The sequence below is a fragment of the Bombus flavifrons genome, chromosome 4, assembly GCF_040668555.2.
Source record: "Bombus flavifrons isolate JBK064 chromosome 4, iyBomFlav1_principal, whole genome shotgun sequence".
NCBI lineage: Eukaryota > Metazoa > Arthropoda > Insecta > Hymenoptera > Apidae > Bombus > Bombus flavifrons.
Window position 1 is genome coordinate 17,790,249 of NC_138445.1, and position 15,072 is coordinate 17,805,320.

General features: G+C 42.6%; 2 protein-coding genes across 4 annotated transcripts; both read left to right on the forward strand.

The window, feature by feature from the left end:
- Positions 1-2,746: 2,746 nt before the first annotated feature.
- On the forward strand, positions 2,747-14,068 carry LOC138179199 (BTB/POZ domain-containing protein 9). Of its 3 annotated transcripts, none has more exons than XM_069111747.1 (10): positions 2,747-3,216; positions 5,281-5,518; positions 10,146-10,266; positions 10,390-10,555; positions 12,306-12,499; positions 12,716-12,933; positions 12,996-13,178; positions 13,253-13,331; positions 13,399-13,577; positions 13,667-14,068. In XM_069111747.1, exons 2-10 carry the CDS (start codon positions 5,322-5,324, stop codon positions 13,866-13,868), a joined length of 1,539 nt encoding a protein of 512 aa, XP_068967848.1. In that variant the 5' UTR covers positions 2,747-3,216; positions 5,281-5,321; the 3' UTR covers positions 13,869-14,068. The 3 variants fall into 3 exon arrangements, with proteins under 3 accessions (XP_068967848.1, XP_068967847.1, XP_068967849.1); XM_069111746.1 differs by lacking the exon at positions 2,747-3,216 and adding an exon at positions 3,334-3,540; XM_069111748.1 differs by lacking the exon at positions 2,747-3,216 and adding an exon at positions 3,344-3,540 and having other exon boundaries at positions 12,716-12,885.
- Positions 10,727-12,131, forward strand: LOC138179204 (probable small nuclear ribonucleoprotein E). Its single transcript, XM_069111757.1, has one exon. The coding sequence runs from the start codon at positions 11,371-11,373 to the stop codon at positions 11,653-11,655; it is 285 nt and encodes a 94-aa protein (XP_068967858.1). The 5' UTR covers positions 10,727-11,370; the 3' UTR covers positions 11,656-12,131.
- Positions 14,069-15,072: the final 1,004 nt, after the last annotated feature.

Consider the following 15,072-nt stretch of genomic DNA (forward strand, 5'->3'; position numbering starts at 1 on the left):
GTAAGATTGCCGATTCGTCATCGGGGACACAAGCGAGCAGAAAATTCGTCGAGGTAATTTCGCGACTTGCAACGAGAGCCAGAATAGGGAAAAGAGATAGGCAAAAGGTGGCGGGGTTGGGGGTATTTGCAGTGGTCGGTTGCGAAATTTCAATTACGCGTGTACCAGAGACTGATTCGATTATCGAGACCGGCTTGATTACCGATTCAATTGTTGCAACGAGTGCACCGAGGAATTTGTTCCTGTTTGCACCAAAACGCAGCCGACGCATCTATTATGCATCGCGATCCTCGGCCCATGCTTGTGCTCGCACTCCCTGACACCTTTCCCCGTGTTATAGCGTCGCGTCACATCGTTCTATCGCGCGGACATCCCGTGTAATTTTCTCTTCCCCGGCTGTTTCCCGTCTCTTTCTCGCTTCATTCAGCCTTCGTCCGTTCCCAGCTCCACGCGTCTCCCTCTTCGCTAACCCTCCCCCTTCAACCCCCTCCAGCCAGCTAACTTTTATTCTCTCTCGTTCCCGATGCGCGGCTGTATTTCCGAGGGCGTTAAACGACATAATGCGGCAATTTTGTTAGGCGCTAGCAGCAAATTCGCGGAGGTGCGAATGGCGGTGGCTCTTATCCTAGAGGGCCATTAAGTGATCTTTCTCCGATTATTACTGCCAGCTAGGGATATTCCATTTCCAGCAGTTGGGAGAAAAAACTGCCTCGGATATTGCAACGTTGGAAATTCGCGTCTCATCGCCGACGAGAAGACACTTCAGCCTTCCGTATTGCGTGCCATATTATATAAAATTATGTAGGTTCCAGCCGGTGTACCAGAGCGAATTTTCGTAACCATCGTTGACAAACTGCTCGGTAAACACCGATGGCGCCAACGCGCGAGCATGTACCTCGCCAAAGCTTCTCCGGACCTTTTTTCCTTTTAAAGGAAACTAAACCGATTAAGAGTGAAATAGAATTAACTTTGTTTTTAATAACACGTGGCGTACCTTGTGATATTCCCGTCTGAAATAAAAATTTAATCTCGCTGTTCTCCTCTGATTTGCATGACCCGAAACGAATGTTATATTTAATGGATATTGCTCGATATAATTTTACTACTTTTTGTGTATATCACGCACTGTATGAACAAAGGATTGCAGGAAAAGGAAGATGTCCTAAAAGACGCGAACGTAGAGAAAAAGTAAAGAAAACAGCGGTATTCGAAATATCGATCCTTTTACATCTTAATTACTTTTCGTTCCGAATTTTGATGATCTTTAAAACTTACATGTCTACTTACATATACAATGAGAACTTTTAGGCCAGAAAAATCGATTCCCTTCTATATCGATACTGGGATTTATCGTTCGATCGATATAGCGATCGTTAGACCAACGATCGATATGATTGCATCAATGGAGTTGTGTGGAGCCACAAACGAATATCCAGCTATTCTTAGTCGATGGAGGAGCAAAGCGTCTACTTTACCATCCACCGATTAATTCGAGACACGAGAAACTTTACCATGGATCACTACATTTGCGAAGAACAGGTGTGATGTCTATCTGCGATTTGTCATTTCCATCGCGTAATTATTGCGGTGCCGCGTTGAGAATGATACGAGAAGTTAAATGAGAAGCTTTTAGAGATAAAGCACATCCTGTTGGAGCAGCGAAAACGAAAGTTACAAGTTACGAAGATTAACTTACATTAGATCCTAAAGTAATTGTATTCTTAACGAATGAAAGACGAATACGCTTGATAATTGCAACACGTATCTGAATAAATTTCTTATACGTTTCGCAATTAATCGTATTCCATTGGCGACGAAAGTTCCATTTAAGACAAAAGTCCTGTACAGGTCAATAAATAATATTTTATTTCTACGATACAGATATATGCAGTCTACGCAGTAACTATGCCGCAAATGTGAAAAAGAATCTTTGAGAAAATGTAGTCACGATATTAATCAATTCAAATATCCATGGAAAAATTCAAGAATGAAATTCACAGGGAAGAAAGTACACAAATCCCGATTTTCGATTCTTTCGACATTGAAATTCTATAAAACGTAAAAATCTGAAATCAAAGTACCGCGCTAAACCAACAGCGATGTAACGTTAACAAACAACAGCGATTAGAAGCCGTGGATAACGGAAGCTGAAACCGAAATTCAAGCGTCTGAAGGACGATCCACTATGCTGAAAAAGAATCACAGTGAAGTCGAAAAAGGGCGTCTGAAGGCACGGAATGCGAATAAAAGGACAATCTCATTCTGTGGAGGAAACTAGGAAGCACCGCATTGCGGCAATATCGCGCGACCGAGCGAAACCTGGTGGAAGCTCGTCTCGAAAACAAGGGACGCCACTGGGAGAAAGGGATATAAAGCGAAACTCGAAAAGAAGAGAGTACAGCGAACAAGTGGATCTTGGCTTCGCCGTGATTTGAGAAGAACAAAGGGTAGAATGTTGGATAAACAGGGAGGAATGGAGGCGGATAGCGGGCGAGAAAGTTTGGAATCGGTGTCGATCGAAGGGCCAGGTTAGACGAAGCAGCGTTCGTTGCTAGCTGGAACGAGGCAGCGCGTGTATCCTTTTTGATCGTGCGATCGGTGCTCCAGAGAGGATCTGGCAACAACGGCTGGAGGAGGAGTGATCTTACAGGAGCATTGGCCACACGAGAACGAGAAGGAAGGAGGGAATCGACGTTGGTGGAAAGAAGAGCACGGCCTCACCTGAGGAGAGAACGAGAGGAGAAGGGCCGAAGAAAGCAGCGGGTCCGAAGCAGGCCTGGTCCAGCGTTCGTGAAACTCGTCTCGCACAGGAGAAATACCTGGCGTTCAACGTCGAAACTTCCGGTCGAGTACGGTACACTACGCGTTTTCCTCCACTTTCGTCACGTTTCTTCCTTTTTACATTTTTTTCTTCTTTCTTCGTTGATGTGCGATACTCGCGGGATTGCGTTCGCGTTGTAGAATAACGGGAAGCTGGCAGAGAAAAGGGGAGAAACGAAAAGAAAAGACAAGCGGGAGGAAAGTTTTTGACGAAACAATGTTTCGCCCCGTGGGAGTGTGAGATGCCGAGGATCGGCTGAAAATGCAGTGTTTCGCGTGCGAACACAATACTCGTCCACGTGTGCCACGGAAACAACGATTTTGCCCGCCGCGGCTCGCTTAGATTCCTCTTTCGAACGTTCCTGGGCACGTTCGCTCGCTGAGATCGACGAGAAGGTGAGAGCAATACAACCGACACTGCGTTCCTCGTGCGATGTTCCCGTATTTTGGACGCCGCGATGATTCGTTTCTCGAGACGCTCCAATGCTTCTTTAAACACGATCGAATTTGACGGTAACGGCGTTGGAAAACGATCGTTAAGTTCCGCGCAATTCATGCTGGTAAACTCGTGTTTATTTATACGCGGAACGATACTGAACGTGATCACAGCCGACCGAACAGGTATATTCAAAATAAACACGCAGTGACGAACACAGTTGTGGTTTGTGCTTACACGGAGATCGATCGGCAGAAATTATTCCTCCAAACTCGCCTAGAAACGTAACTATACGTTTATTTTAATCTCTCGTTTCAAACTTTGCGATTTAAAGATCATTCGGATTTTTAACAACAGTCGAGCTTCGTTATAGCGCGAATAGTTTCAAATGTTTCGTGTAATGCATATAACGTATTCGTAAAAGACTTCCTTACGTGTTCGAACGCTTGCGGCAATTCTTTCGCTACAGTGTGTTTTAATAATATCCGTTTGAACGTAACATCCATTTCGAAATACAAAGTTGAATAGAAAGTGAATGTTTAACAGTGCGTGTACGTTCGAATTCGAGATTCGTAGCATCGTTAATGAGTTTCCTGCGACGCGATCTGCTCAACCGGAGATAAACAAAACCTTCGTCTAATGATTTTTTAATCGAATCAGAGGCGACGTTGGAATGCGGGATAATGGGACGCGTTGCGAGGAAATCCGTGGAAGGGCAAATGACCGGGAATCACGCGGAGCCCTCGAGCTGTACCGCGGCACGATCGACGCGCGTCACGAGCTCGAAAACTACAAAACCCGAACTAATTAAAAGGGAATCAGCCAGCCGTCGTGACACAAAATTCTCCGTGTCGATCGACCGGCCGTGACAGAACGACACGGACAAAGAGAGCTCGCGGAGAGGAAGAGAGACGGGGCTAGAGTGACGCCGCGTCGCGACGCGGTGCAAATCAAATATTAATCGTGCAATTAGCGCCGATTGTTAATCGGTTTTGTTCTTTTTTTTTTTTGGTTACATTGCTCGGCGAAGCTCGTCAACCGGTGCCGCGGGTGCGACCGGAAAGCGTTCGAGACGATGACACACGTTCTGGCATTCATGTTCCTCTCCCTGTCATCAGTCACAGGTTTATTCTTGGTTGAGGTCCCCGTCATTAATTTCGGATTATCGCAAATTGTGCGAACTCCGCTTCCCTCCCCACCATGGAGCGGCAACTCCGCGCGATCGGTTTAACGCAGGAAGGTGCATTCGTTCGCTTGCACCTGTCTTAATTGGCTTGATTGTTTCCGAAGGACGGTTAATGAGTAAAAGTTTCGTAGTACTTAAGGGAACTTACTTAGATACCGCAAGCAACGTGTTGGATTTTTAACTAGCCGCAAGTATGAAATACCGTACACTAATTGTGAAACATTTAAGAGAGATGCAAGTCTGAAGAAGTTTAGGAGAATATCGGAGCTAGCTTCCCATTACGCGTATAAAAGTTTATGCGGTCTCTTTAAATTTAAGAACTTACAGTTCTATGAAAGGCGCAAGTTAGAAAGAAAATGAAATTAGAATTTCGTGTCAGTGACTTTTGAATCATCCTGCGGTAGACATAAACATTTCTATTAAACACAAATTTTATTTATTTTCCTTTTTTTTTTTCTTTCCATAATATAGAATTTAACTTTTGCGCAGTAGGATTTGACTCTAACTCAATTATTCGTATTTATTTCCTGTAACAGGAAAGGATTTTTTTGTATATCATAGTAGAAATGCAAGAAATCTTGAGAATAAAGAAATAATTGCCGTTTGAATCGTTCTTTCCGAGTTCTTCGCCATTCCTTTTTCCACGCGCTATAAATATAAAGCGACATTCAAATTTTTACCTCGAGTAATAATTACAGATCGATTAAATTAAAATGAATTTGATATAAGGTCTTTCCCTGTATAAATAGTTGTGCCCTATATTTGCCGGCCACTGCACGGCCGAAGAAATTACTACGGTGTAGATATACCATATAATATCTCACTAATTAACTTCCAGTGCCGTCTGCCACGCAGTTGCTGATTTTCGATTCGACCAACATGGGAACTAGAGCCGTTGCTGTGGGGGCGGCACCAGGAGCAGCGGGGGTATCTGGCGAGGCAGGTTTAGCCGGCGTACCCAGACTTCTGGAGGACCTGGCTCGACTTTCCGAGGACAAAGACACAGCTGACATTGTCTTTCTGCTAGGAAGGGACGAGACACCGGTGTACGCTCACAGAATTATCCTCCAAGCGAGGTTAGTACTCGAATCGTTTCGTCCTTCTCGACCAAGCGATTCCAAAACCGTGGAGTTAATCTCGCTGGCGCACGCGTCGATACCTTCCAGTTGATAAGGGAAAACATTTCAAACCCGACTTATACACAATGAGACAATTTATATTATTTTCGCTTGCTCTCGATATCTTTCAACGCCTCCAGGGACGCGAACGAGCTCGACGCATTCCGATTCCGAACGGAGCACGCGAGATCGGAAATTTTATTAAGTCGAAGGCAACCGTTCGAACGACGCACCCTGGGACCAAATTAATTGTTAATCGTAATTTTTATTAAAACAGATCGCGTCTCGTCGAGCGATTCGTAGCCGATACGGATTTCCTCGGAGACCCGACAACGATTCGAAAACACGCGTGAGATAAATCGCACCGGAGATAAACACGCTTACCCGATACAGAGCTGGGGAAATATGCGGCCCCGCTATTTTCAGAGTGCACCCGGCGAAAAAGAAAAGTTGGAGACAACCGAGACAATGGGCCCCGTCGTATCCCAGAAAATAGAGAATTAACGTAGAAACGTGGTGCTCCGTCTTATCCTCGGCGTAGTTTTTACAATGGAAATGGAGAGACGAACAAAGCATAGCGAAGCGGATTCGCGTTCGAAAATATTTTCGAAACACTGCGACTCGCCTTGGTCGCCTTCTCCGAGACGCGAACTTATTTCGCGGTAATTGCGTTACAAACTTTCCTCTCGTCGCTGAAACTGAAGTCGCGGGTACAAAGAGGGGTGGAACGAGGGAAAAACGAAAAGAATAGCTAGACGTTAACTTTCCTGCAGAATTGCAAACGAAGCCAACGGAAGGGAAATGATAACTTCGTTAAATTCTTCGAGTCGCTGGAGGAACCTAGGTATACATAATTCACCTATCTCTCCCGTACGCTTTGCATCGTCCCTTCCGCTGTTTCTTCCGGAGCAAGGGAGAAAGTATATCCGGTCGGCAGGGACAATCCAGTCGCGAAACAAACGCTCGATCGGGCGAGATTCTATGAAAATTCTTGGTCGAACGAACGGTTCCCGGGAGAAAAATCGCCAAGTCATCAAAGTTTCTTCGGAACGAAGAGAAGGAGAGGATGGCGAAGTTCGCGGCAGCGATGAATTTTAATTAAGGGACTCCGATTGTTACGGTGAAACGAATCGATCGAACGTTCTAATTAGTTGGATAATAAGAGGAGAGGTACTCTTTTCTTCTGTTAGGGACGATTCATCCGTGACGAGCACGAGTCTCTGGGCCGCATTTTCGCTCGACGGATTTCTAATTGCTGTAAGAAGGGCTCGGTTTAATATTAGGTGGAGGGGCCTTAGCTTTCGAGGCAACGACATTCCACTGGATAGGCTTGATGCTAATTGTAAAGTCAATTACGATATTCCAGTGAACCCCTTTGATATCGCGGCGTGGAAGGGAACGTCGGTCCTTTTGTCATCCCCCCTCTCTGTCGCTCTCCTCGCGCCTCGTTTCGTAGACACCGGGATCGGAAAATTAAGTTACGCATGCTCGTGACAGGCGTCGTCCGTAGGAGAAATGCATGGACAATACGCGACCGCACTCAAAACTCTACGCGGCGCTCTCCAGTCCGGTGAAAATCCTGACAAAGAGTCGTGGTCCCCCGTCCCACCGCTCGTCCCTCTCTTGTAGTCCTTGTCATTTCGAAATGCGACGCAGATGAGAACGATGTTTGACGGCGAGAGAAAAGAAATTGAAAAATACGCTCAGGCTTCGGTGATGTTCAATGGCGCTCTAACGTAATCCCATCGTTTCTATCGATTCCCGCGTGCAACTGACCGCTATTAATATATCAAGTACCGTGTGTACTCTTATCTGTTCTATCGAATTTGATTTATTAAAAAGAGCACTTATTTACATATAAAAATACAGATAGCTAGAAACCAAACCGTTCCAATTATCGAATCAACGGAGAAAGCAATTCCAGTTACATCGAGAGATCCACAGTGCCTACCGATGCAAGTGTAATCTCGACGAGACCTAAATTTCAGCTCGAGTTCCATTGCATTCTTCCGAGATAGAAGCTTCGAATTTCGAACAACGCTCGTCAAGAAGAAGATGGATGTTCGATTGAAAAAGAAGCATTCGTTAACGGCGTTTCTCGCCAGTAATCATGCGTTCGATGACAATGGTATACATTTGAACGTGGCGAATCGAGGCACACGATCTGATAATGGACCGAAGCGTGAGACTGTGGTGTTTTACCGGTACGGGAAACGAGGGGTGTGGCGCGAATTTGACTCTCGTGCACCGGAAACGGAGGCGGTTTTTGCGCGGAGATCGACGGAGCCGCTATATAATCGCACGCTTGGTCGTTAGTAGCGGAGCCCGCGGCGACATTCAACCCTTGCCGCCGTGAAACCAAGCAGCCACGACCCTCGTTTCCCGCCACCACTAGGCCCCTTACCCCCTAACATCCTCTTTCCACGTCGAGCTCGTGAACCTACGGTTACCACCCCCGTGACACCTCATCGTCACACCAGACGCGCACGCGTTGCCCTATTCTTTTCTCGGCGTCACTCGCTGATATTTGGTTTTCTTTGATTCCACTGCCTGTGATTAGGGAAAAGCTTCTCTCCGGGAACGACTTCGTTCCTCGTGTTTTTTACCCCCTTTCCTCTCTTCTCTTCTCTTCTTCTTCTTCTTCTTCTTCTTCTTCCGCACGCTTTCTCTCCTTCTTCGCCTCGTTCTACCGAGTACCATCCATCACACAACCCAACCATCGTCCGCCGCTGCCTTGATTTTTCCTCTTAATACTTTTTCATTTCTTCGCCGGTAGTACGGTGTTTGTGCGCCGATATTGCCGCGGCTCTAGTCAGAATTGCCGGCCACGTTTCTTAGAACAGGCCAAAGATTCTCAAGGAAGAAAGCCCTTGCGACGCGTCTGACATATCGAATTCACCTTGCCCCGCGCAAATTTCTACACAGGTAGATTTGAAAAGCAGATTTAACGATAAATCATATGACGTGCAACGGTGTGCTTGCCTGTTAAACGTACGAGAAAATCGTGCAATATCCTCGATACTCGAATATTTCGCCTGTAATTTGCGGAAATAAATACGCGAACTATCGCTTTGATATTTATGCGAGCCCGCATCGCTTCCCAACTACAGACGAAAGCATAAAGGTGGAGTTTTTCGGTCCGTTAAAAGTCGACCCACGGTAAGGTCTACATCTACGCGCGCACCTCTGGTTTCCTGTACGCGAGGCTGGTGTTTTTAATTTTTTTGAGCACTAGTTTTCCTCTGTCGACTCTCTCGGCAACCATGTTTCGTGGCTCGGCCCCGCGATTTTCCAACTTTCGCACGCTCTCCTGTCGACGAAGCGGAGCGTTTGTTAACGCGTCGGTTATAATATCAAAGCACCCGGCGTGCATGCCTTTTCCATGTGCACCCGGTCTCTTTGACGGATTTCCTTTTGATTCGATACGGACTACGCTGTTGGTGTATCTACACTTTACCCCTTACCTTGACGAAACTCGTACCCGCGATCTCTTCGTTTCTAGCACGCGAAATCTTTTTACCTTGCGCTGCTTAGTAGTATTAGAAGACTGAACATCAGTGTGTCTTCAGTGGATCCACGAAGTACTCGTTTAAGGGTTCGTCAGTCTTTTCTAATTTAAATTCCACCCCTTTACCGTCTCTGTTTCAACTTTTAACCGTTTCTTTGGTTAATCGCAATATCAAAATTAGAATAATTTCGCGTGGCAAAAGCTTTGCTCTATGCTAATGTCAGATTCGAAATATTAAAATTGAATAGCTGCGATATCCGTAAAACACCATAGTGTAGTCACTGTCAGGAGTGTTTTAGAAGTAGTTTCGCTTAATTGCAATTCGAAATTGCGGTAGTTTCATATGGTGGAAATTTCCAATTGACTGAGCTCTTTGCTAATATGAAATCTAAAACCGAATAGTGAGAAAATCGATGGTAGACAATCGTGAAATCGTTATTAGAGGTGAACAATTTCGAGAATATACTTTAGATGTTGCACAAAGAAGAATATAGGAAATGCATCGATGATTTCGAGGTAAAAATAAGAGTTCTGTTCGTTTCTGTACTCGTGGATATTTAAAAGCCTCCCTTTTATGTACCTAGTCGCATTGTACGCATTGTAGGAGAGGATGTACACTAGAGAAACCGAGATCGAATGTTCTCCCAATGGGTCACAGGGAATCTCCGCTTTCAGCACGAAGTGCTAGAGAAAGATTTGTTCTTCAGAGTTTCTCCCGTACCTGGGGGGCTTGCCGTAGGAAAAAAAAGGGACGAGAAGTGACTTTTCGAAGGTTGCCATTAATTTGTAGAGGAACGAAAACTAAAGCCCGACTGCGTACGTAGCGAATACTCTTGTGGCAACGGAGCTTCCTGACGAAGTCAATTAAGCCCTTTTGTAACAAGAAACTCTGCCAGAAGTAGTAGCGAAGGTGACGAAAGACGAAGTGGTGGGTGTGTTCGTTAGAAGGGTCACGCATCCACGGCACATTTACGCGAGCACGATTCAAAGCAGTGCACTTCTCTTCCCTGTAACTCGTATGCTATGGTAATTATCGTTCGGCAATCGATACCGACCTCACTGCTTCGATTTCTCTAGATGCAAGAACTTCACAGCCGCGAAGAGGATCGGAACACCTGGAAATCCAACGTCAGTGCGTATGCTACATGCTCATCCGGAGACCTTTCGACAATTCATTCACTATATATACACAGGCAAGGTAAATAATATCTCGAATAGATTCGGAATTTATTGTGGTGTTTGGCACGTGAAAGAATCTACCGAGAAAACTTTCGCTTTGACCCAAAGTCATGGCTGAGTTTCATTCGTAACTGTTCCGTAGATTATGCTTCAGGACAGTGGCATCTTCGAGATGTTGGGACTCGCTCAAGAACTAGGAGTCGAGGAACTATGGAGAAGTTGCGAGGAACACGTCTCCGCTACGCTTAGCCCAGGAAACGCGTGTGCTCTTTTGACTGCCGCTCTGGATGCCCAGGAGCGAGTTCCCGGTAAGTTATTCATGGCATACTGTTAAAAGTTTGCCTACCGATCGATCTACATTCTCAAGTTTGCTGAATGTTTCATCTGATGGAAAATGAAACGGCAATTCAAACTTACAGTGGTTGGTAAGTGTGTTTTATCTTGAAAGTGGAAAATGGAAAATGTCTAATTGAAATATAAAACAATTTCTTAGTAACTGAGAATCTGCGGAATATAATTGGTAATATTAGAATGTTTGTGTATATATTTGTTTCTTATGTGATATTTGATGACTATAATGAACGTGTGTATGTATGTGTGCAAGTGGCTTAAATTATGATATTATTCTATACGTTGGATAAGAAAATTAATTAAACCGAATATGTAAATATCTTGAATCTAAAAAATTACAGTATGTATGGTAATTGTATTACACGACTAGTTATCGACCGTGCTTTTCGTTGTGTAACTGACATGCTCGCCACGAAGGCAGCACTATATACCGGATTTTACAAACTCAGTGATACCAACGCCTATAACGATAGAGTTTATTTTATCTCTATGTTTCATTTTCCCTAAACGTATTAAACGTTACAAATGTAAATTTGTTAAGCCTTCCAAATCTTCCAGATTTAGAATTTCGTAATCGAATCAGAATTTCTTGAACCGAAATTTAACCGATACGATTAAATCTTAAAACGCATTTTAAGCAAACGAAAGAAATAGGGAAAAATGAGAACGAACAGTTGGTATAACTACGACGCCACATTTTCCGGCGTCTGGCTATTACCAATCACGCGTTTATCAAACGTTGCTTATTAATTTTTTAAACCACAACACAAAAATGTCGTACAAAGGACCACAAAAAGTTCAAAAGGTGATGGTACAGCCCATCAACCTTATATTTCGGTACCTGCAAAATCGTTCGCGCGTGCAAGTATGGTTATTCGAAAACATCAATCTACGAATCGAAGGTCACATCGTTGGATTCGACGAATATATGAATTTAGTATTGGACGATGCCGAGGAATATAATCTGAAGACGAAGGCCAGAAAACCACTTGGACGAATTATGTTGAAAGGCGACAATATAACATTAATACAAAATACAAATCCAGGAGCAAATTAAATTGTTCGACTATAACCTCAAGTTATGACCCAGGACAAACAAGGCATATTACTTTATAACTTGTGCAATTACGCACACTGGAAGTGACTTAAAAGAGTTTAATAAAGATGGAGTTAACATTTTCCAAGTTGTACAAGTTGTGATGCATCTCTCGGTATAGTTAAGAAGAACAATGACTAACTGATAGTTACAAGTTGTAACTGAAAATATTATCAGATTAAAGTGACCGTATTGATTTTTACTGTGAAACGTATTTGTTATTGTAATCTTGTAATAGAATAATTTTTCAAATAACTGAATGAAAAAACTATGCAATATAAGTCCCACTTGTGTAGATACCATCAAACTGTATCAGATCTTGCATCTCAGTTCATTTCTAACTTTAAGAAGAATTTCAGATGTAAATTTTATACGATTGAATAATTGCTGTAACAGATATGAATTAGATAAATATTTAATAAATATTTTTGATTCTAGGTTTGTGTTTTATTTATGTTTATGCTTTTGCCAAAGTCCTAGCTGAATAGTTACTCTAACTGATAAAAATATAATTTAGAAGTCGCAGAAGTTAAGTATTATTATTTAGATTGTATTTTAATATCACTATCGATCTAAGATAAGTTGTTAACAAAGATCTTTCGTCATCATAGGTGGTAAGGGAGCTTGTTCCTCCTTCATCGAAAGATGTTTCGCTTTCATTGGAGAAAATGCTGTAGACACAGTGAAAACAACGGCGTTTTGTAATCTTCCAAAGGATGCACTGGTGAAACTTATCTCTTCGGACTATCTAGGGTTGGAGGAAGAAGATGTTTGGAGAGCTGTACTGAACTGGGCAAAATATCAGGTTCTTTTTCTTTGAACATTCTATTCCGTTTCCGAGTACTTTGAATCCGTTGAAAATTCCAAGAAGACTTAACGCTCTGATCATGCGTATGTCGTGCAAGGTCTTAGACCTTGTGTCGTATACGATTATTACCGGGTCCTTGGGTCCTTAGGTTCTTGGATCGGAATTTAGAATTACGAGTTAAGGAACGCTTAACCGTACGGACCACGCTCCTAGGCAGGGGTGACGCAGCCTACTCAACACTGGACAGAGGAGGAACGTGTGAGGGTTTGCCAACATTTATCAGGAGTGATAAATCACGTTCGCCTGCTGCTAATCGACAGCCAGGTCTTTGCGGAGGAAGTAGAGCCAACAGGAGCAGTGCCTATAGAGCTTTCCTTGGAGAGGTACGAATTTTTCAATCCCGATCGATCAAGTGGCTCAAAACCCATAAGGTATGGTTTGCCAGGAAATTTTCTTATTCTTGGAGGCTTTCGATTTTTACGTTTTGTTTTAGATATAGGTATGCAGCCCTACCAAACAAGTACGCGGAAATCTGTACAGATAAGAGGTTACAACCAAGAGTAAGTCCATTCCTATTTCCTGGGTCGCAAATTCTGTCACGAGACAAGGTGGGTTTCCAGCGTCTCCTCAATCAGTGGTATGGATCACCAAAGCAAAGTTGGCGTTTGGTATATCGGTATGTATCGAGGAAAATGTAAATATTGGAAGCATATCGAGATCAACACAATTCTAACTACGAACGCGTTTCAGTGCCTCCAATCATGATTACTCTGCAACAGCGTTCCACCGACATTGTGACGGGATTTGTCCAACATACGTAATTGCGTTGGTAAGTAATTTGCACCTGTCAAATGAATAGTTATCTATAACTAACAAAGAATGATGTAATTTTCTAGGGAACTCGAGGAGAAATTTGTGGTGGTTTTAGCGACGCACCATGGGGTAAAACGAATGCTAAAGGGCACTACATCTCTTCAGAAAAAGCTTTCTTATTTACTCTGACCAATAACCAAGATGTTCCTCCAACGAAATACGACATTGTAAAGAAGCCTTTTGCAATTTGTTATCATCCGGAGTAAATATTATTTAACTAAGTATAACAAGATATGTTTAAACACACCGAAATGTATTCTAATGATTAAACTGACTCAAATACTTTTATAGCATCGGACCAATTTTCGGAGCAGGAGCTGATTTACTAATTTCTAGTAACTGCAACGTGAACAAGGAAAGCTATAGTAATCTTCCCCATAGCTACGATGGAGAACACGCCTCTAACACTGTACTTATGGGAGACTACCATTTTTTTGTAGTAGATTACGAAGTCTTCACCCTCAGCCACCCAGCTCCCAAATCTACTCATTAACAATATAAATATTTTCCATTCCATGAGCTTGTACATATATGGTTGCATACTTTTTTTTAAGAATAGTAAATTTAGGTGACACCGTTAGTAAGTTGTTCAATTCATAAATGAGTAAATTTTGAATATGAACAGGGTATAATTTTATGAAAATAAAAATGTAACTTTTTACGCTATTCAAAATAAAGAATGAATTAAACTTACTTTCGGTTTTTTCAGTGTTAACGAATAGCCAACGAGAACCAATATTGGCAGTACAATTAAAGACTCTAGCTCTCGATAGAATTAAAGTATGCCAAACAATGCTTTGTGGCCTGCATAATGAGTGTTTGATATGCTACGAACGCTACGGTGCATACGCCGGTGCATAGCCCGATTCTCAAGGAACTCGTTAAACATCGCGTTAAATTGCCATGAAATGACTTCGAAATCTAATCTGTATTACAGTGGCGCGTTCGAAAGTAAACGTGAAATGTGAAAATCCACGGAAAAATGCGAACTACTGAGTATGCATTAGAGTAGAGTATCAAAGACGCCGGTGACACGGATGTATGGTCGATAAGTAAAATCGTACCGATTCTACTTATCCTTGGTTGAAATTTAAATTTCAATTTACTGCAAAACTGTGTGACAATTCGAACCACGTACTCCAATTAAATACGCAAAACATGAAAATTTATTCGCCACATGAGCATTAATTGCCACTTTCTCTTTAAATAATTAATTAGAATACTCACCTTTTCCCTCTATTTTTGTGCTATCCATTGCTCCAAAACTTATCCTAAATTTCATCCTCACAATAGTTGACAGAAAGGTACAGTCGTTTCATTCAATTACGCTTTACTTGACACAGTTTGTACAAAACTGACTACGGACATGCATTATTAAAAATACACATCAAAGTTTGTAACACGATAAGATTAATGTTCCAATGAAATAGATACAATGCAATGTTTGCCACTAACTGAACAATTCAAACTGCACTTCGCTAGTCAATGCCTAGTCATTTCGAATCCACAATATACTTTAATCATTTACGAATAACAACTAATATAATTTTAAAAATTAAAAACTTCTATATAATAATAAGAATGATTATTTCACTTAAGAATTTTAATCGAAAAAATTACTTTATTTTCAGATTGATATATTTTGTACTTTCGCGTGACTAAGACGGTTAAGCGTCCACTTCGAATGTTCCATTTTT

Coding starts and splice junctions, on each gene's coding strand:
- LOC138179199 (XM_069111747.1), top strand. CDS start 5,322: ATGGGAACTAGAGCCGTTGCTGTGGGGGCGGCACCAGGAGCAGCGGGG. Junction 10,556..12,305: donor TGCCCAGGAGCGAGTTCCCG/GTAAGTTATTCA, acceptor TCGTCATCATAG/GTGGTAAGGGAGCTTGTTCC. Junction 12,934..12,995: donor AGTGGCTCAAAACCCATAAG/GTATGGTTTGCC, acceptor GTTTTGTTTTAG/ATATAGGTATGCAGCCCTAC.
- LOC138179204 (XM_069111757.1), top strand. CDS start 11,371: ATGTCGTACAAAGGACCACAAAAAGTTCAAAAGGTGATGGTACAGCCC.